Raw genomic sequence first — 23,640 nt, 5'->3', positions numbered from 1 at the left:
TCAGTCTTGTGTGGTGTGCCAGCCCTTTTTGAAATATAATCCATTGCAGCCAAATATCTCTCTTGCCAAGATGGATATGCCACCAAGGTTATGGAACCACTTCTATCACAAAATATCTGTTGCCAAGTGTCCTCCAACACCTTAGGACTCGCAAACAATGTCAGCTCCAACTGCTATAGTCACACAGCTTAACTAAAAAACAGTTGATCAGTATGCCACCTGTTATTTGTGGTTTGTAATTATTTTGAATCTACCAGTCTGCCCCCTTCCCTATCTAAGTGTTGTGCAGGCCTGATTTAGAATTAGAGCTAATTATGAGTTACAAACCAAGTTGGATGTTATTTGCTGTAGTTTTTCCACATTCTGCGGCTTCTAAATCCTGCTCGAATACATCATTTGCTATCAACTATCAGTGATCTGGGCCAAATCAGAAGTAATGAGGAATTACTATCAGGGAACGCGACTCTGGGTGGAAAACTGAATGCTGTTACTTCAAGAGATTTGAACATTCTGATTTTCATATATCATTACTAACAAGGTATTTCTTTTTCTTCTTTGCTAAATGCCACTTAAGGTATAGGTTGAACTATGACTTTAGCTCATTTGGATTCCAGCCAGATTAATTTTACTAATATTCACCAAGTACAGGAAGTAGTTTCTAGCAGCTGCAAGAAAATTCTTTGGATAATTAATTTTCATTATAACAGTGAGGCAGCATTTCTAACCTCCCTGAAAGAATCCCAAGTTTTCCTTTCAGTTCATTTCAACAAGCTGTTGAGTAGTAAACGTGTTAACAAGTAGTGTGAGTCAGAATCTCATGGTTTGCTCATGTTGAGGAAAAGAAAAATGAGTTTTTTATTAGATTTATTCCAGCGTTGTTGAATTTCCATGTTTCTATAGGAAATGATACTGTTTTAGAAACTGTTTTCCCCTCTATCAGTGATTAATTACATTGACCACCAGGAGACACAGTGTTACTGGTTTCATCATTATTGGGAGTCATTAGATATGGGTAGCAGGATGTTGTTTTATGGAACTGAGCTCCATAAATTTGCACTTTAGGTGACTTTATATAGTGCATCAGCTTTAAGAATTATCCATGTCGTAGCACTCAGCTGTTTCAGGAAAAGTTTTCTAGAAGGGAGTCTAATAGTTTCTGTCAATAACTCTTCATTATGGGCTCATATAGTGCATATTATTAGTTTTTTCCACATTCAATTGCTAAGAAGTTTTGTTTTCTTTATCCCTGTTTGTGGGCTTCTGTAAAGGACACAGAGAATGGTCTTGAAAGACAGAAGGAAGAGCTGTTACCAAGGCAACAATCAGACAAATGTGGCTTGAGCCTACACCAACAAACTAATTTGAGTAAAAGTCTGTCTGTCTGTCTGTCTGTCTGTCTGTCTGTCTGTCTGTCTGTCTGTCTCTCTCTCTCTCTCTCTCTCTCACACACACACACACACACACACACACACACACAGAGACACACACTTCACCCAAAGACAAAGGCAGGAGACAGGGAAAAGATATTCAGGCTTGCAAAATTTTGTTACTACAGCGGTTAAAATAAAAGTTCCTGTCCTATATAGCATTGGTTTTTTAGTATGGTCTACTTTATATTGCTGGCAGCTTCTCATATATGATTGGTTCACCTCCACTAGCTGTGCTGGACATACACTGAATATGAGGGAATTTACTCTCAGGTAAGCACCGTGTAAGTGTATATCGGGCTACACTCGTAGTCCCTACACAACTGCAACATATTTATTTATTGATCGTATTTATATGGCCACTCATCACATATGGGATAACTGTGGTGTACAGCACACACAGTCATAATATCCAATTTTAAAATTTTTCAAAAAGCACCAAAAATTTAATATCATTAGAAAAGGCTAAGAGAGAGCATTGAATTGCACACAATGGAGCCACCTAATCAAACCAGCATTCCATTATGACCCTCGAGGCCTATGGACACAATCAAGTTTTTATGGCTGTCCAGAAGGTTAGGAGAGATAAGGCCACTCTCACATCAGAGAAAATGATGTTTTTAGGGTGGGTGCCACAGCAGAATAGGCTCGCCTCCCGGTCCTGTCAAGCATCAGGGAGATCAAGAGATACAGGCAGTCCAAATCAGTGTAACGATTTATTGTAAACTTCAGCTGCCTACAAGAATCTGACTAACAGTTAAGAGAAATGAGATAAGAGAGGCATTCAAGGTGGGCTGGACTTAGATTTCTTGCGGGCGCACAAGAACTTGTGTTTGACTCCTCCCTCAGGCTCAGCCTGGTCATCTCCTGCAGTTCCTGTCAGATAACTCATACATATATGAGTTATATATGACGTGCAACCTACCTCTTCTGTCAACCCAAATGGGGCAGGAGATATAATTGGAAAGAGGTAGTGCTTCAAATAATGCAGTCCCATGCCACAAAGGGCATTAAGATTAAAAAAAAACCAGCAACTTGAATTGAGCCACATGTTACAAAATGCAAGTATGAATTTTTCACACGCTTTCATAATTTTACGATTAAAAAAATTGATGACAGTGAAAAATTAACATTACACGAGTAACTGTTCCTTGACGTATGAATATCCATTAACATTTATTCATTTTCCTTAACATCTTTTTCCAGGGCAACCACATAACTCTATTCAATAAAAGGAGTTAATGTTAACATGTAACTGAGCAAAAGCAAACAAGAAAAAAAATGTGCAGAGTGATGGATATGACAGGTAGGAAACATCTCACGTTGCCAGTATTGTAAAATATAATGAGTTTTCCAGCTAACACCGAGATCAAATACTATAACAATGGACAACAAAAATGGCATTTTAAAAAATAGGCTACAGAAGCTTTTCCCAACCTGAGTCCTTTCTAGCTATGTGGGCATCAACCTCCAGAATTTTCAGTAAAGGCTTTACTAGCTGGAAAATTGTAACTCATCTTTCTGGAACGTCTGAAAGGCTAGTCTTAATAAAATAGGTGGAGGTGCTAGAGCAGAGATTTTCTGCCAAATATTCTACCCTTTTGTAAACATTCATTTAGTGATCATTCAAAGTTACAAAGACAGTGCAAAAAAAGTGACTTATAGCCTGTCACTTATAACTCTTGCAGCATTCCCATGGTCACGTGATCAAAATCCAGGCGCTTGACATGTATTCACGACAGTTGCACTGTCCTGTGGTCATGTGATCAGTATTTGTAATCTTCCCAGCCGCCTCCCAACAAATAAAGTCTATGGAGAAAGCCAGATTCACTTAATGACTGCATGATTCACTTAACAATTGCAGTGATTCATTTAACAACTGGGGGGAAATATTGTAAAATGGGGCAAAACTAATTTAACCAACTGTCTTGCTTAACAACAGAAAATTTGGTCTTATGTTGAGCACTACCTGTATTTATTTTTATAGCATGATTTGCCCTCATAAAAGTCAATTACCATTTTTGTCATGGCATTGTATGGAGTCAAATTATTAGAGCTTTTAAAAAAAGTAGTAGATTTTCATATACCCTGCAGCAAGCAAGACTAGAAAAAAAAGAGTCTTTTGGCAGATCTGGTTTCAAGGATAGGACGTACTATAATAAAAGTTGTTGTATTTAGTGTAAGCTATTGTGGTTGAAAACGCTTACTATAATCACTGAAAATAAATACAAAATATTATCCAATTACATCACAACTAGCCAAATATCTATGTCTAGTTAGTATTAGCTTTTTCATGCTCTGTGCAAATATATCCTGCATAAAGTAATCTGTGGGAATGTTAAACAACATTGTGAAGATGGTTGCATAAATAAGTTTCTTTAAATAAGAACCAAGTTTCCTTTTTCACAAACCCAATACAGTTTATTCCTTTTATTTATCACTCAGAGAAAAGAATTGTTACAGGTAGTGAGAAAACCTAGGTAAAGTATAAAATATACAAGAAATCTTATTCACTAAATATTGCCTAAATCTGTAAAAACATTATTCCTAAATACTTAAGAAGGTAACTCTCCAATCAGATTAAAACAAAATATTTCCTGAATACCAGCACAAACTTTCAATTTTTGTTAAAACTGCCAGTGTTATTTAGCGGGATCACGTAACTGAGAGAAAGAGAACAGAAGAGACTGGGGCATCCACAAATGATAAAAAAAATACTTTTCCATATCTAAACAGGAAGATCAGATGAGTATCTGTTGAAAAAGATCATGTTTTCTATCCCATTTAGATGGAAGCAGGAAAAGCAAAAGAAACTTGATCGCTGAATATTGTGGGAGGACTGTCAAATGCCCTTTGATTTTCTTGCTCTCACTTGAGTGAAAGAACAAAAAGCAAGATAAAATTTCTCGGTAAACAATGCATAATAATTCTTAACATGATTTTGTGAAATATGTTAATAAAAACTTTAGAGAAATTTGTTTTATTTATTTCAGAATGTTAGTTAACATTTAAAAACATAACTCAAAGGAGGGAATAATGAAAAACAGTTTTACTGTAAATTAAAAACATATCCATTTTATCTTTGCTGATGTACAATATAAATTTGGAAAAGCTGTCTATATGGCCAGGGAGAAGCCTAAAAATTGGGACATTTAGAGACCTGCCTTATATTTAGTGCATTAATAAGGGAGGAAGGAGTATTTAGGTATGTTTGTTGCCTTGAATTATTTATAAAATAAACTTTATAAATAAATATATATTTTCTGTGTCCTAAGATTATTAAATTTCACATTTCTGTTCCACATTCCTGACATGAGATAGGTGAATATTAACCAATTTAATATCACACATTACATATAGACATTTAAAAAAACTAATAACTAAAAGGTACCTTGTATTGGATATGGTGATGTCAGGAAATTTGAGAGCCACTTTGGTTTAGTGGTTAAGGCACCAAACTAGAAACCTGGAGACTGTGAGTTCTAGTTGTGTCTTAGGCGTGAAAATCGGCTAGGTGATTTTGGGCCAGTCACTCTTGCTTAGCCCAACCCACCTCACAACAGGGTTGTTGTTATGATGAAAATGGGAGGAGGGAGGCATATTAGTATGGTCACTGCCCTGATTTATAAAAATAATACAGGAGTATAAATAAAGATAATATATTATATTATAGGAAAGATTAAATCATACAAAGTTCCTATAGGGCACCACATTCATGTATAATATTAGCTCTATTGTACTGTGGCAGTTTTAAGAAATTAAATTTAGCTTTTACACAGTAAGAACCCAACATTCATCAGATTCTGGGTATTGATACTTATCTGTATTTAAAGCAAGGGGAACATGGACCAGTAAAACGTTTATTAGACCAGCTTTCCATGATTTCCACTACCCAAGATTTCTTAAGCATAACAAATCATCATCATGAGAGAGGAAGAGAAATCAGCAGTTTTGCTGCTGTCAGAAAGAAGAGAAAATAGCAGAGAAGAATGTTGGTGTGTAATAAATCCAATGAGGAGACAGACATGAGGAGAGAGTCTGTTTCTTTACTCACTTAATAAGCATCTTTCAGTGTACCAGATTGCTTAGACAGATTACAGTTCATCAGGAGCCCTTAATAGACCTTCACATCCTGAGTGCTGTGTTCTGGACTGATGTAGGCTGTCTCTGTACACGTTGCATCCGCTAGAGAAGATTTGCCCTAAGATATTTTGTCTTAATTTCAGATACAGATTAGAAAGAAAACTCATGTACATATCTCCTCAGAACAGTGTTATGCACTCTTGCTCAGAAGTATTTCAAAGACAGGAGTGTAATGTTTCGTGATTTGTATTTTCACTCTCTTTCTTTTTTATTTTTCTACTTTTTAAAAAACCTTTTCTACTTTCCTGTACTGTAAGGGGAAAAATAGAATAGCAACAAGCAATTCAATTTCACCAATTTCCCTTATTTTAATGATGGTGGAATTCTCATAGGTTTCTCATATTACAGCACAAATTATCATGCCTATTTATAATATTGCTGGGTTAATGATAATTAATGATAATTATCAAAATGGGGCTTGTGGTATGGTTTCAGAATTAATCAGATTTTCTATACTACATATTTCGTTATGCAGGCTCCAGGGTGATAGATAAACCCTTGCTCATTTTTATAGAGAATAAATAAACTGGATTTGATTTTTCCTAGGAGATACAAGTGGATTTTGGCCATGTAACTTCATATAAATTTCAAAAATATTACTGAAAAAAATAAATTGAAATAAAAACCGAATTTGTTTGATATCACCAAGTTAATAGCTTTCATTGAATATAGAGTATCCTTGAGCAAGAAAAGGTCAATTCTAAAGATTTAAAATAAAATCATATTGGATGAGCTCAAATTATTTTTTAGTGTAATTCCTTCATTTAAAAATAATAGAACAGATATTTTTTGCGGAACTTATTTTAGCCTTAATTAGAAGTGATTAAATTATACATAAACCAGATGGTTCTTAAAGACAAGTTTACTTTTGCTCCTTGGCAGAAATATCTTTCAATGTTTATCATTTTATAAGGCTATTTCCCCTTTTATTAATGTTATTGATTAATGTTATTAATGTTATTTTGACACAAATAATGACTAAAGTAACTTTCACTTCATGGTTCATTGGAGTGATCTTATAAAGAAGTCTTGAAATAACATCGTTGATGAATTTACTCAAAAAGAATGAAAACTGTTTAATTTGCTAGTTATCACTCGGAAATACTAGTGAGTGTCTACTGATCTCACTGGTTTTTAAAAAATCTAAGCACTATTTGCTGGGCCAGAGAATAATGAATGTTTACCTCACCAGTCAGTTTCTTAAAATACATGGTAAAACATGCAAATATTCTGCAACTGTCAGCCACCAAAAGTGTTATGTGCAGAAATTGTGAGCTCCATTCAAATTTTGCTCTTGTTATCTGTTCAGCATGATTAGATGGCAGGTAGGAAATGAACTCAATTCTCATTTCCTGAGTTTTTGTCGGAACCGTGTTGATTCCTCTTGATTCACTATAGTTATCACCTGAGATTACCTATTATCTTTAGCTCTCACGCCTTCCCTTTTACATTCCTTACAGGTATTTAGACACTTTAATTTTCAGCATCTTTCTATCTGCACTCCCTCCCTCCTTCCCCCCCCCTCTCTCTCTCACACACACACACGCACACCACATCTCACTATCCAAAGCAACTCTCAACAGCTTACAATGCAGTAAAATATAAATATAAAAATATACACAAATATTAATTATATAGAACATGTAAAATATTGCTGTGAACAAGATATCAATTGTTTAGTGTGCTATCAAAAAAAAAATACAGCAACTTCTTGTATACTATAGTAGTTTCTTTTTGTACCATGGTAGGGTATTTCATTGAATCCTGAAACTAAGATGATCAGAACACAAGCCACAAAGATAAAGAACAGTTAAAAAATAAAAAATAAATAAGCTATTAACATATAATCTAATTATTAGCTAGATGTTAAAATGTTTTGTTCACATGCAAAGAAGTGAAACAGAAGAAATTGTAGTTGCAAAGTGCAAAGATCTGTACCAGAAACCTCCATAAAGAAGATTAGTTAATCTTCTGTAGCAAAGTTTATGAATTCCTTACCAATGTCAGCAAAATTATACCAGTCAAAATAAACTTAAAACAAAAAATTATACTAAAACTATGTTTTCAAATTATCCCACCTGATTTTATCATATCAGTGCATGGAAAATGAGAAGTCCTTACTCTCCTGCTCTTGAACAGGTGTGTTCCAGACAAAATAAATGTCTAAATGGCATTGCCAACTTGACGTCATTGTTACTGGGCTGACGTTTCCATGGCAAATCTGAAATTGATCTATTATTTTGTTCATTACTAAGAACTTCTCAAGATTAGCTCTTTTTTCCATACTTGTATGCATGTCACACAATTACTAAATTGGCTGAGTGCCCAATGGGAAAATTAACTTCTTTTTTCATGAGCTTTGATAAAATAAACCATAGCTGTTGGAGGATCTCTTGTTCTAGGTTTCCATAGTCCCTGGTGGACCTACTCTTTGTGATCTACAAATCCATAATATTCAAAAACTCTTGGCAATATCCTTATTGACAAAGAAAATATTATTAAAAGGAATGCCTTTGGAAATGTACCAATTTATTAACCCTTTGATGCATAATTAGCATAGCTAGCAAGCAGAGCTTATAATATCTAGAAGATGTTTGAACTTTTTGTGATAGAGATATTTCACAAGGATTATGAAAATATATGCTTTATTAGGATGTTTCAAAGTAGCATAATTTATGTTTTAGAGGTGTGGATAACAAAAAGTAAGTTAGAACAAGATTTGGGGTAGCTTTCACATTCTCCTATCTACCCCATCATAACTACAGTTCTCCCCCTTGATATGTTTTTAATCCCAATAATAAGATGTTGGGTGCAGCACATTGAGAAGAAATGATCTCTCATTTCACAATACATGCTTCATCTCTGTCAGCTTTATCTCTTTGAACTGTTGAACAACTCTGTGAATCATTTGTCTGGGATGGTACAAGGTCTCCTGCCTTTGGCAGAGGGTTGGACTAGAAGACTCCAGTATCCCTTCCAGCCTTATTACTCTATTATATTCTAACTGCTAGCTAAGGGGAAAAGGTATATACTTGATGCCATAAACCTATTAGGGAGAGAGAGAGTTGAGACATAAGTCTGACACTTGAAGTATAACTAGTAAAGAATATACTTGAAATTGAAACTATCCCTGAACTGCCTTACTTTCAATCAACTGTCATAGTAACTCATGGATAAATATATAGGAATGGAACACTCAGTAAGTGAAGGCAGAAGTACTATAAGCATAGATTTAAAATTTGAGAATTGTTTCATTCTAAGATACACTGACTATCCACCTGGGCATTTTAAAACTTAGGGGAATTAATTGTGGGCTTAGGGCTAAGTGTGGTAATTACTTCTATGTCATGGAATTCTGGGCAGCTCATAATCCCCTGAAATTAAAAAAAACCCTCCTGTTTACAGTATAAGATCTTAAGAAACTAATATTTTTTAAGGGCACATCAATGGAGAGAACGTCAGAATTGCTTTTCTGAACAAATGGGAACATTCAAGCACTTGAGTCTTTATCAAAGCAGAAGGAACAAATGAAATATTCAATAAATTTATATTTCCATCTGCGTGATCATCCAGAAATATGATTTTGGGGATTCCTTATTTGTAATTAAACTACAGCTTCTATCAGATGTGAATGAAACACAACAGTTTAGATTTTTTTTAAAAAGAGGCCAAACAAATTAATAGATCACGTTATCCATAGGTATCAGTCATAATGGCTGTATGCTGCCTAATGATTCAGAGACAGCATACTTTCATATCAACTGCTGGAAGCAACACAGGTGTTCTCCCATTTCTCCTATTCTTATTAACTACTGTATGATTGCTAAACTAAATTAGTCTTTGACCTGATCTAAGGCAGCTCTTCTTTTGATGTCAATGCAGCTGGTATAAGAGGGATGAGAATATAAAGTTATTTATGAAAAATTATTACTTATAAATTACGATAGAAGGGAGGAGTTGGCAGCACCAAAAAGTGGGATTAAAACAGCCAAAAAGACTGTGAAGACTGCCCAACATGTACATTAGACTTTTTCTGTGTAATATCTTAATTCATGAATAATATAACCACCATAATTCATAAATACTGTTTTCCATCTTTAGCTTTGGAGTTTGTTTGAAGGACAGTATTACTGACTTAAGTTACTCTAAAAGCCTTTCCTACCAAGGATTAGATGAGTTCTATAAATCTCAACCATTTATGTCATTCAAACTGAAGAAAAAGCCATCATTCTGACAGTACCCAAGAAAACCCAGTCACTTCCATTATCTTCATGCCCCAAAGTGAATTTCATAGGGCTTGGACTAGGTGATGGTATCAGTAAATACTTGATTAATCCAAAGGTTAATCCCTTGTAGGAAAGAAGAATGCCATAATGAATGAGTGGTCTGTCATTTTCTTTCTCTGAGGTTCTGTCACACAAAGGCAACTCATTCTAGATCAGAATGAGGAACTCTTTTGCTCCCATGGTCCATATCAAAGAAAAATAATGGATTGATAGCAACAAGATAAACATTCATACTTGAATCTATCTATCATTTATCTATCTATCTATCATCTATCTATCTATCTATCTATCTATCTATCTATCTATCTATCTATCTATCTATCTATCTATCTATCATCTACCTACCTACCTACCTACCTACCTACCTACCTACCTACCTACCTACCTACCTACCTACCTAGTATTCCCAATAATACTTTAAACAGCAGATTGAATGGCTGTCAGAAATCTAAATGCTGGCAGAACAGAAAGAAAATATAGAAGCAGAGAAGCAATGTGGTAGATATTAATTTCCATATTCTTTAAATGAGTCTCAATACATATATATATTCTAATACAGTATTGGCGAACCTTTTCGGCACTGAGTGCCAAAAAGGGAGCACTTCGTCTGTGCTCGTCTAGGCCACAATCAAGAAGTGGAGCTGGAAATGGGGCATGCGCGTGCCGGAAAATGAACCTCTGGGTTCTGACGGCATGCACACATGCTGATCAGCTGGCTGGCACGCATGCTCATGCTGGAAAACAGAAGACCAGCTCTTCTGGTTTCCGGCACTACTGCATGCATAAAGATCAGCTGATTGTCACGTGTGCATGAGCGCCAGAACCTGGAAGAGGAACAGGTGATGCTGTGCGTGCCAGGCGAAATGGCTCTGCATGCCACTTCAGGCACGCGTGCCACAGGTTCGCCATCACAGCTCTAATACAGCACATACATATTGGTATAGTGCTTAAGGCATTAGACTAGAAATAACTTCTACTTTCACCTTAGACAAACAAGCAGCTGAGTGATCTAGGATGAGGGACTCTCTCTCAGCTCTAGGTGAAGCCCAATAAGGCAACATTAAACCACTGCTGAAATCTTGCCAAGATAATTGCACGGGCTTGTCCAGGTGGTTATCAGCAATCAACACTGACTCAAAGATGTGCATACACAAAAACACACACACTCTCTGTGTGTATTTAATGGATAGTAAGGTATTTATAACACAAATTAGGTTTAAACCAGGAAATTCCTGCTTTGCAATTAAGCTTTCATCGTACGAAGAAACAAGCAAGGAGCAATCATATAACTAATTCTAAATTGCTCTAAATAAATAAATATGCATCTTACCCATAAGAAAAACATTTTTAAAAAACACAAATGTGCTTAAAATATGTTCAATATCATGGTCATTAGACGCTGATGCCACTGTTGCTTCTTACAACACGAGTTACTACATTATCATCCAATCCTACATGATATGAGAGGGGGAAAAAACCTCCTTTTATCATTACTGATAACTGGAAATGCTAAATGCAGAAATGGCAATATTTCATTATAATGTCCCCAAATATTGATCACATAGATATTATTGTGTAGATTATTAGTTTTAGTTTTAATGCTAAAATATTAGTTTTATACGTTTCAATTCATTGGTTGGAGTTGTATTCTCATATGGTGATGCTGTGTATGCATAACATACAAACTTTCATGAAACGAAACAAATCAAATAGAAGGTTACAGGAACTATAAACCCTTAGTCTCTTCCAGTATATTTATTTACCCTGATTAAAAAAAAAAAGATAGAGAAGGTGTGGCTAGTTTTATTGCCAGTCTGAAGGCGATCAACGACAGAATGAGAATTTATTCACGCTACCCTTTTAATCAGGGTCAGCAATCGGAAAAATTCACATTATGTTGACTTCTAGCTACCAGACTACCTACACATTGCTGTTGTATGTGCTTTGACAGCACTATGGTCAGGGTTCAAGTTTTGAATTACCATTGCAAAAAAAGCTGTCTTTCAACCAGTACAAATGCAAAATAGCAGAAAAGTTATACTGGCCCCTAGTTATAATCATATCAACAACTTCCTTTAATATTCTTATGTAAAAATTACTGGATAGAATGTAATGATGAAATACGACATTCCTACTTGATATTGTAACAGTAACTATTACAATAGTTCTATCACAATTCAAGACCATGATAATGCATTAATTCACTTTAGTAAAGTTTCCACATATATTCATATTTCATATTTACAAAAAAATGAAACCAAACCCAGTTTGCTTAGTAGCAGGTAGATAATTTCTGAAAGTTTTGCTCCTGCTGCTACTCGCTTATGATGAGCAGGATAATTATGTGAATAACATGAGAAAGTACATTAACTTTTCTCTTCGTTTTCTAGACGTGCTTGATTGAATAATATAGGAGCAGCAACACAGAATTGCCTCTAGAACTTTTTCCGTAGGAATGCAAATACTACAGTAGTCCATTTTCACAAATGACCTTTCAGTTAAAAAACAAACCTTCATATATGAAGTTATAAATCTAAACAAAATGAAATCTAGCTTTCTCAACAGAGAGAAAATAAACTATATTCCTCTCTCCTACTGAAACAAATGAATTGCCATAGTTTGTTTTCTGACGGAGATTTAATAGCTATTTTAGTAGCTGACTACGTCACAAGTAAGATTTTTTTAAATCCAATGTGAGATACAATATGAAAAAAAAGAGGGGGGGGGTTCAGGTTATACTCACTTTCTTGATCTGTTTTGATTGCTTCAAACCGATCCATTTCAACATTTTGCTGCTTTGCTGGCAGCAGCTTCTTTGAACTGAAGGCAAAACTGAAAAGGTTTCTATTTCTTTTCCTTTTCCTCTACCACATCTTCCTGGTCCAATTGCTTAATGAAGATTGATAGGCTTATTTTGTATTTCACTATCATTTCTGAAGAAAGACTTTGTACCATCTCTGCCACTTCTGCGCTAGGACCTACGTTTTCAGAGACAGCCACTCTGCTTACAGCAAGATCACATGTTTTACGGCATTATCTTGTGATTTGCAGATTTCATAGCAGCAATTATGTGTAGTAGCAAACACTCCACAAACTTGACTTTTAACATTGTAGAGAGGATGCTTAAAGGCAAAAGACATTTGATGCGGATATTAATTTTTAATATGACTTTTTTTCTGAGTGACAAGGAATTGGGTAGCTAAGGATATTTGATCAATTCAAGCATTTGGATTGTTTCCAGTCTTTTCATTATCTGCACTAAACTAATACTAAAATATGGAAAACTGGCTGTGGGGGAGGAAACACCCTATTACATTCTATTATATGTATCTTTATTTTTGAGGAATAATTACACCTTTTCTTATGCAGCAATACTGTCTACCATTTATTTGGATCTAAATTTACTCCAAGTGGGGGGGGGGGGAAATATCCCAGTAAACCTACCAGGAAGTTTACCTAACACTTTAGAATAACCTGTTGGCCAAACCTTTGTATGAATTTCTCCTGAACAAATCTGGTGGGTGTGTAAGCTGGTGTACAAATGATTAACGAAAGAATCTGCAATAAAAGCCCTTTGAAATTCTGACTAACTGTTAAGTACATTGGAAAAGATACTGCTTGATAAAGTACCTTCCCACTCTATGTACAATAGTGGTTACAGAATGAAGCTCTGGATTTCATTGATAAATTTATTTCCCAAGGTTTTCTCATATAGCTTTCACAACAACAACAAAATCATTATTTCTTTGTAACAGAAAAGCATGTATTTACCCCCTGATTCAGTGTATAAACAAGTGGGGAGAAGGCGTGGAACCTGTGGGGGGACCCAAAGTTTGAGAAGCAGAACATAGGATACCTTAGAACAAGGGTCCTCAAACTTTTTAAACAGGGGGCCAATTCACGGTCCCTTGGACTATTGGGGATGCAGGGCCGATTGGGTGGGCGTGGCTAGGTGGTCATGTGACTGGGTGGGCATGGCCAAATTAGCAGTCCGTTAAACAATACACACATATTAAACTTTGTTTTGCTCCTGAGGGTGTTTTATTTGCTTTTGTTTGCATGTTGCTCTTTTAGTTAGCTTTTCTTTTTACTAGATCACTTTTTAAGTTGTTTTGGAGGCCTCAATGCGGCCTGTTTTTGGCCTCCTTGACCTCTAGTAGCACTCTGTGGCCAAAAATGAGCCAGTTTTTGGCCTCCTAGGACCTCCATGCATTCCATTTTTGGCCTCCCTGACCTCCAGTAGGACTGTGCTGGTCAAAAATAGGTCTGCTTTTGGCCACCTGACACCTCCAAGCAGCCCATTTTTGGCCTCCCCATCCTCCAAAAGGCAGGTGGGAGCTGGTGGGTATGCAGGGCAATGAGGGGGGGAGCAGCTTCGTGGTCCCACACAGGCTGGGTTAATGGCTTTGGCGGGCCATATCTGGCCCGCGGGCCATAATTTGAAGACCCCTGCCTTAGAAGATAGGCAAAGCTTTGGGAAACCTCAAGCCAGTGGCCTGAGCCTGCATTGGACCCCCTTACAAAGCTTCTACCACCTCTGTGGCACCTATATTCAGTTTAGTGACCCCACTGAGGAGAGGAGGATATGGGGGTTATTAAGCAAAGTATAAAGTGCTTCAGGGTAACATGGGTACCTTGTTTAACAACTATCTTGACTTGCAACCATTAATGGGAAGACTCCATTTTGGCTGGGTATCAGGGACTACCCGTACTCCTACAGGAGTCAACTAAAACATATAGTGTAAGCATTGTAAAATCTCTTTAAATCAGATTTTATTCTCAAATATATAAAATGCTATCTTCATTGGCAAATAAATGTAACTTGCAGATATTCAGAAGTAAAGGCTTATAAAACGGTACAAAGGCCATGAAAAAGGATAAAATGACCAGCTATAAGAACAGTGTGACCTATTACTATTCAAAGTAATAATATCTTTCTAATTACAGCACTCTAATTTAAAACTTATAAATACAGCAATATTATTTTAAACCTAAATTAGAAATTGTGTCTTAAACTTATTGACAAGATCATCTGCCCTGCAATAGAAGAAGTGTATTCACTACATGCATATTCAATATTTCTGTCCATGTAGCTTTGTTAAGAATCATTCATTTAATCTTTTTCCTAAAATATTTAGTGATACTTGGACAGAAGGAAAAGTTAACATATAACTAAGTTATATGGTGACTGAGGCATTAAACGGACCAACTTAAGATCAGATGGTGGTTATTATAAAATCTTTTTTATGGTTTATACTGCACACATGACCATGTCTACAAAATCTTAATCCTTTAGATCAAATGTAGTTTTTTATGGGGAAAAATGAAGTAATTAGTAATGGCCTTTTAAAGGTATGCAATTACATCTCCGAAGCTTTCCTTTTTTTAGTAATCTTTTAATCCAGTGCATCATCGCCACTTTCATTCAAGAAGTTTGACATTTTCAATCTTTTGACCAACAAATTTACCCAAGATTGTTATACTGAATTCCCTAAATTCAACATTCTGATTTGCTGAATTTTTGAATCAACCAGTATACTATATTTGTTACCTAATCAGGCAGATATATATTTCACTGAAAAGTAATACCCCTCTTCCAAGATAAATATAATTTGGAACATATTCTATATAGTTATCAAAACATGCCCAGCTGATAAACTAAATAAGGTACATATATACCTACAACAGAAAATAACTGAGTGAATTTCTTGACAAGTATTCTTAGGATTACTAAGGACTTCACATCTTGAGAAGTGATTAAACTTAAATGACATCGTTCTAGTCTTGTATATTGTCTTCTTACTAAGCAACTGGGTCAGATAACTGCTATGCTACTACACTAAATAAAATTAATAAGTGTTGGTCTCCATAGTCTGTCATCAAGACCCAACAAAAGAAGCTGAAGGAGGGAGGGAGGGAAGGAGGAAGGAAACTTCAAATACATTGCTATAAAGATGCAGTGTGCCAACAGTTTGGAAGGCTCTTACTCTTCCTATAATAAAGCAAGCCACTTTTTAAGAAGTTGGAAATAATTCCAATTGTCGTGGTCTGCATGCTATTCCAAAATTGGTTAAATCTTTTTAAACTTAATATCAATTGCTTTAGAAGTCATCAACTTAACCATAGTCAAAGATGGTGTAGTTCTGGGAAAATCTGAGATAAAAGATACGGCTGCTTGCTTTCAACATTAACATTCTTCCTAACTTTTGATTGCATTTTGCTACTGCAAAATTGTATTCTAGTAACATTTTGTTGTAAATTTAGGAACAATGTAGTGTCAATTTCAGAGTTTTCCTTTCCCTGGTATACTTTGTACAATGGTAGCAAAGCGACGGCTAAGTTTTTATGTATTTATTAGGAATATATTAGTCATTTTAATAGCAAAGACTCCTAAAACAGTGTATGATGCAAAATCATTAGGGAGAATTCAAAATATAAATTATACAGCTGAGCTAAAAAAAAAAAGCAACAAATCTAAAAATGGTTGCAGCAGAGCCCCAAACTGAAGAATCCTTAGCTGATATTTTCATCTGTGTGGGCATGGAGACTGTGTAGGCACGGAGACTAAGGATGGACAGTTCAGGTAGTCCTCAACTTACAACAGTTCATTTAGTGACTGTTTGAAGTTACAATGGTGCTGAAAAAAGGGACTTACGACCGTTTTTCACACTTACAACATTGCGGCATCCCAGTAGTCACATAATCAAACTTCAGTTTGGCAACTAGTTCATATTTATGACAGTTGCAGTGTCCCAGGGCCATGTGATCCCCTTTGGGATAAGCATAGTCAATGGGGAAACCAGATTCACTTAACAAACAGCTTACTAAATTAACAACTGCAGTGATTCACTTAACAACTGTAGCAAGAAAGATCGTAAAATGGGGCAAAACCTAGCAACATACATTTTGGGCTCAATTGTGGTCATAAATCAAGGATTACAAGTTTGTTGACAAAATTCCAGTCTCTTCTGGTTTTCATGGCAGGTATGTGTAGAATATCTGAATAGGAAGATAAAGTCCATATGAAGATTCCATCTTTTTGTTCTCAGAGGCAAGCCTACCATTTGTGCTTAATACCTGAGGACGCAGATTGTTGGGGGATATAGGCTGACTTGTAAACCACTTACAGAGGGCTGTAAAAAGCACCGCGAAGCAGTATATAAGTCTAAGTGCTATTGCTATTGCTACCTGGTAAACATACCATATTTGTGATGGTTTTATACTTATCCTTTTAGTGAGTCTGATTTTTGTCAGAAGTTGTGTTTCCATTAGCAAACTTCAAGATCAGCAGTATCATGTTTAGACTAGTGAGGAAGCTAGTTGAATAAATATGCCTGGGAGAGGACATAACACGTCAATATCTAACACAGTTCTTTTCATCTTCTATTACATCTTCTGTACCTTCCTATTGTATAGTCAAGGCTGTGGTTTTCCCAGTTGCACTGTATGGCTGTGAAGGTTGGCCCATAAGAAAGGCTGAGCATCAAAGAATTGAGGCCCTTGAACTATGGTGCTGGAGAAGACCCTTGGACTGCAAGGCGATCAAACCGGTCAGTCCTAGAGAAGATCAACCCTGACTGCTCTTTAGAAGGCCAGATCCTGAAGATGAAACTCAAATACTTTGGCCACCTAATGAGAAGGAAGGACTCACTGGAAAAGAGCCTAATGCTGGGAAAGATGGAGGGCAAAAGAAGAAGGGGACAACAGAGAATGAGGTGGCTGGATGGAGTCACCGAAGCAATAAGAGTGAGCTTAAATGGACTCCGGGGGATGATAGAGGACAAGAAGGCCTTGAGAAATGTTGCCCATGGGGTATCGATGGATTGGACATGACTTCGCAACTAACAATAACAACACCTTCCCATCTTTGTTTCTGCAAAACAAATACAAGCACCTGCCCTCTCTCTTCTCTCACATTCTATTGAAATGCATTCTGCAAACTATTCACAGCATGAAACTAGCTATAGAATAAAAACTCACATTGTTCATCTTGACTTTTTATGATCTACAAGAATATATACGCCCTGGTGACGTCCCGCTTGGACTACTGTAACGCTCTCTACATGGGGCTTCCCTTGAAATGCACCTGGAGGCTACAGCTGGTCCAGAACGCAGCCGCGCAGGTAATTATGGGGAGTACTAGGTACTCCCATGTGACACCTTTCCTGCGCGAGCTGCACTGGCTTCCTGTGGTCTATCGGGTGCGTTTCAAGGTTTTGATAACTATCTTTAAAGCGCTCCATGGCTCAGGACCTAGTTACTTGCGGGATCGTATTCTGCCCCATACATCCCTGCGACCAATTCGCTCGCACAGAGAAGGACTCCTCCAGGTACCGTCCACCAGACAGTGTCGAGGGGCGGCGCCTAGGAGTAGAGCCTTCTCTGTGGCGGGCCCAGCCCTGTGGAATGACCTCCCTCCGGATATCAGGACTACGTCTGACCTCCGTTCCTTCCGAGTTAAGCTCAAGACCCACCTATTCCAAGTAGCTGGCCTGGCTCAACCATGATCTAACTATATCGCTCCTGACGGGTTTTTATTAGTATAATTCAATTGAATTTATTTATTGGGATTTTTAAATATTGTGACTTTTTAATTGTTTTACAGCTATCAGCCTACCTCCTCCTTGTATACGTCTTATATACGTCCTTGTCATATGTATGTCCTGTCCAGATTTGTATTGTACTTTGTATTCTATTTGTTTATTGTACGCCGCCCCGAATCCTTCGGGAGAGGGTGCGGCTTAGAAATAAATATTCTATTCTATTCTATTCTATATTGAAGGAACAGCAGTTGAATCACCCAAATAAAAGATTCAGCAAGCTATCCTGCAACGTTTCCCTATCCTCTTAACGACTGCATGTAGCAATGATTTTTCAAAAGATGGAGGAAATGATATTGAAAAAGAACCCTGTGAAGTTACTATTCATGTACATACTGTCCTCTAGGTGGAAACATATAGGATCATTCCCAAATTATTACAATTAGAAGGGTAAACTTCACAAACTCTGAAAGCACCTAGCTCTCCCATTCAACACAGAACCCCAAATGTGGCAATGTCAAAATAGCATTTCTCAGAAGTCTTGAGTGTAGGAAGCAAGAATCAAACTGCTGCATTATTGATTCATTTGTATATATTGCTTTCCACCCAAGCAAATGCTTTGATGATCAACACATTCAGGCATCACACTCAATTGAAGCCCATGCTGAGAGATGGGGGCAAATCACATGGATAGTTTTATGTGGGTAAATGGGGGGTGGGTCATAAGGTGGCATTGCACATTCAGGAAGCTGCTGGTTAAACTCTGTTTAAAAGCAGATGGCTATAATCTAAATTTATGCTTCTGGCTCACGCTGTGGATTATTTGCTTATATAAATAGTGAAAAAACTCAATAGCAACAGGATAATTTATTCTCACTCATGCCCAAATTTCTAACTCTCTGCCAACTAAATGTGAAGAAATGACTTCCTGCTGCTTCAAATTAATAGTTTAAGAAACTGAAGTATTTTAATCTTCCTTTTAAAAAAAAGACCCTTATTCTAAAGCTCATTCTAATGGCATTTAATGGATTTCAGAAATAGATCCCAATTCCCCTTCTTATATAGAAATAGAAGAGAAATTTGATTATAGTAAGACTGAATGAACAGATTGCAATTATCTGTACAGCTTTGCGCTTCTCTAAATTTCACAATTCAGGGGCTTGATAAAATAGTATATGTTAGGAAAATATTATATTAATCATAACAATTTGTTTATTTGTATGCCACCTATCTCTCAATAACTTAGATGACTCACAACAATCAAATAATTTATAATAAAATCAATAAAAATAAATTAAAATATTAGGGATGTTATTAAATTAGGGAAGAATGTATTGAATAAAGGGCCAATCTCATATGATTATGTGTGTTTAACATGCACACGTTAAAAACATTCAGGATTTCAAATACAGGGAGTCCCCAACTTTCAACAGTTCATTTACTGACCATTCAAAATTACAGGGTTTTTTACATTTATGAGCGTTGCAGCACTCCCATGGTCATGTGATCAAAATTCAGATGTTTGGCAACTGGTTCATACTTATGACCATTGCTGTGTCCCAAGGTCATGTGATCCCCTTCTGACTTTGCAGTGGGCAAAGTCAGACTGACTTAACAACCATGTTAGTATTTTAACAATTGTGGTGATTCATGCAACAACTATGGCAAGAAAGGTCGTAAGATGGGGCAACATTCATTTAACAACAGAAATTTCCTCATTTAACAACATAAATGTCGGGCTCAATTGTAGTTGTAAATCAAGGACTATCAGTGGACCATTAAAAAGAAATAAGAAACTGTTGTAAAACTAAGACAAAGTGAAAAGTGAACTGCAATTGAAAGCAAAATCATCCATTCCTATTTGATACGTTATAGCCTACCCTAGACAGAGGGAATGGTGTACCCTAGAATTTTATTTACAAAACTGCTATGATGATCTTAGTCTATGAAAAGTAGGCTGGAAAAAGCATGGCGTTGAACAGTTTGACAATGGTAAATGGAAGTGTTAGAAGCATGCCAGCTACAGTGTTGTAAGTATTATTGTGTGGTTATGGCTGATCATTATTTAAATTTACAAGTTTCTCATTGCATTCACTAACCCTTAGCTTTTGCAGAGGGGTACCAAAGAAAGTAGCCGTGTAGAGGACACATATGGTGATGAGTCTGGTGCCAATGTGCAATTTAAATGTTACCACAGCATGGAATCCAAAGGAACATTAAGGAAATAATTGTACTAAAAATATATATTACTGCAAAAGTGGAAACATACTAGAATAAATGAAGCTGGTGAGGCAGGAACAAATAATTTCCATGCTAATGAGAAGTGTATAATGGTCAAGCTTCCTATTTAAAATGCAGGAGAAAAAAAGTCTAGAATTTAAATCATGGAGCACAGACTTGGATAAGATTATTATTTTTATATGTCATAGTGGGCAAAGGCAGTGACTTGTTCCTCGTTCCTTCATTCTTGTTCCTGGTAAAGAAACTACTCTTGCTTTACTGTCTCTGAGAGTCTTCTGCCAGTAAAACAATTCCTGAACGAAGGGTTAAGAATCTGGAAAGCCAGGATTTAGCTGTATCAGTATGTTGCAAGGCAACTGACGGGTTGATTAAGGAAGAATAAATGGAAAATCACAGAGGCCAAATTTGCTCTTGCTGCAGCATTCTGAATGAGGGAAGTCTCCCCTGTTGTGCTGAAAATGGATAGCCGCAAACTGATAGGAATAAACCAATTCCTTTACTTATCGTACCTGAAATATGCACAAATCAAGACAACAATCTTTGGCTATGACAATAGCAATCCACAGAGGGGGTGAAAACAGGAAAGACTACGGTCTAAACCAGTGATGGTGAACCTGGCGAAATCCAGGTGCCAAAAAGGGAGTGTGCATGTGCGCTTGTCATGAACATGACACGGAAGAGGAGCTGCCTAGGGGGCATGCATGCATGAGAAAATGAACTTCTGATTTCCAGCGCATACATGCGTGCCAGTCAGCAAGTCGTGACAATCAGCTGGACAGCATGCATGCTCATGCCGGAAAATGGAAGACCAGCTCTTCCAGTTTCCGGCGGTGCCACACACACAAAGGCCAGCAGATCATTGCATGCGCATGCATGCCAGAAACCTGGAAGAGGAACGGGTGATGCCACACATGGCAGGCATCATGGCTCTGCATGCCACTTCGGGCATGTGTGCCATAGGTTCGCCATCACGGGTCTAAACTCTGGCCTTTTGTGTGACTATTGATATTGCATGCACATGCAAAGGTTTTAACCTTGAAGCTCTTACTTGTTTTGACCTTCTCTGTGAATGCCACTGGCAGTTGTTTTTCTAAAATCTTGACTATTTCTTAAATGAAAGTATTGTGCAACCAACATAATTAATGAGTTTGCTTACCTCTAATCATAAAAACAAAGTAGATAGAAGAAATGGTCTCAAAATAAATAAAGACAAGAAGCTTTCAGACTGCACATGATCCATGTATTTGCTGAGCCTATTGACTACAAGTTCACACTTTGTTTGGGAAAGAAACCAATTATACTGGCATATATCTATAAGGCAGATATTATTTGTGTAATTTAGAAATACTATATAAATTGCTCATTTAAGATTTGTTCCTGCAACCCAGATTGGTTCTCCAAACAGAGAACATGGCATAGCATTATCACCAATGCCATTTCCAAATACCCCACACACAGAATATTCATTCAGGCAATAAAGCTTTATATCTTTGCTCCTTTTGAAAGTAACATCGAGCCAGATATCAAATGAAAATATAATCTGAAACACATGAAATTTTAGGAGTGGAGTGGAGAAAAAAAAATTACAGCAAAAAATTATAGCAAAGAAAATTCTTAACTTCTAGTTTATCCAAACAATGTCTTTATCATTCTACAATGCAATTTGGATTTTATACTCTGGGCCCCATATTTTAAAATGTGCACCAGTTTTCACAACTGATAGCCTGTGCCCTTGAAGATTAGCTTTGAAAGACTTGTAGTCCATCTGTACCAAGCTCTAATCCTGGAGCCGAATAGCCCAACTTCTTTGTCAACCTACCCGCAATGCCCTCCAATTTTCTCTGGAAAACGTGCAGCAAATATGAACACACACACACACACACACAACTGTGCTGTGTCTTCAGAGATCTGCTTTCTGAAAAGGCAAATGAAGCTACCATAGCACAAATCTTCAGCATGCATAGCATCTCCAGCCCCAACATTCATACCTTTAAAACCAAACAAAGATAGCAAACTGTTCAAGGGGACTGCTTCAGCTTCACTGAAACAAACAAAACCCAAAACATTGTGGTTTTGCCGTGACTTCTCCAAAGTCAAATTGGCCCTCCTAATTTGCCAATGACTCTCTGTCCTTTTTCTGCCATCCTTCCTATATTTGTTCAGAAGCAGTGTGTGTTCCATATATTCCAATAAAGCGTGAAAGACACTTGAGCATCTTCCCTTGTGAAGGTCAGCATACACATCACACAGAATCTTGGTGATTCTCTTAAAGGTATTATTTTAAAAACACTTGCCACTCCCACCCCCACCGATAAAAAATTACCCAGGGTTTCAATGTATGCATAATTGACTTTTCCTGTATGCCTATAGTTGCAGTGGAGTAGACAGCCACTTAGAAATATACATTCTATGTGACAATTGGCATATGACACGATCTGTAGTTTTATTTCTCAGCTATTATTACTAACATTCGCCGGGCACCTAATTCTACGAAGAAATGCCACTTAATTTTTGTTTCTCACCTGTTCTTCTGTGTTTTAGAGATGTCAGATTTTCAAGAATAAATCCTACCTTGTCACTGTCTACTGTATTCTGAGAAGTCCTGGATGCAATTGAAATCGTGTCAGGCTGACTGCTTCCATCTCCTTGGCTGTCGGCATCTTCTCCTCCCTCTCTGCAGAGGAAAAAACAGGAAGAAATTTCTTGAATGAATTTGAAAAGTGTTCAGGCACAGTGTGAAGAAGAATTTGTTCAGCTGATCACACATGTGTTACAACTTAGTCTGTAATTTAGAATGCTGATGTCATCCCTGCAGTGAGGTTAGTGCATAATAACCACTTTTGCTCTTTAAAACTGACTATTCCAGGTTTATATAGTGACAGCAACATATCTCAAAATAGCTCCATAATGAATGTGGCAGGCCAATGACCTGTTCTGCTTGGCTTTCTCACTTAACCAAATCCAGCCATCTAAATTATAGCCTAGCTGTTTTGCAAAACTGAT

The 23,640-nt window shown here is 36.8% G+C and overlaps 1 protein-coding gene and 1 long non-coding RNA gene across 9 annotated transcripts in view; one reads left to right on the top strand and one right to left on the bottom strand.

The window, feature by feature from the left end:
- Window positions 1-23,302, top strand: part of LOC309398544 — a 28,644-nt gene extending 5,342 nt beyond the window's left edge. Inside the window, exons 1-3 of one of the 3 annotated variants that reach the window (XR_014176420.1) lie at window positions 279-538; window positions 2,634-2,733; window positions 4,216-4,336. This is a non-coding gene — a long non-coding RNA (uncharacterized lncRNA). Of the gene's footprint in view, window positions 1-278; window positions 539-2,633; window positions 2,734-4,215; window positions 4,337-23,178 lie in introns of those variants that run through there. The other 2 variants (XR_014176418.1, XR_014176419.1) reach the window with 2 other exon arrangements.
- The window catches only part of KALRN (kalirin RhoGEF kinase), a 563,540-nt gene that overhangs the window by 109,558 nt on the left and 430,342 nt on the right, over window positions 1-23,640 (bottom strand). For all 6 annotated transcript variants that reach the window (XM_081965421.1, XM_081965415.1, XM_081965417.1 and 3 more), the window contains exon 33: window positions 23,209-23,311. In XM_081965421.1, the coding sequence (XP_081821547.1) occupies window positions 23,209-23,311 (103 nt within the window). The remainder of the gene's footprint in view (window positions 1-23,208; window positions 23,312-23,640) is intronic.

Source organism: Natrix helvetica (assembly GCF_964273705.1).
Source record: "Natrix helvetica genome assembly, chromosome: 1".
Classification (NCBI taxonomy): domain Eukaryota; kingdom Metazoa; phylum Chordata; class Lepidosauria; order Squamata; family Natricidae; genus Natrix; species Natrix helvetica.
The sequence above is the reverse complement of the archived record's forward strand: the minus strand, read 5'-3'. Positions and strand labels throughout refer to the sequence as shown.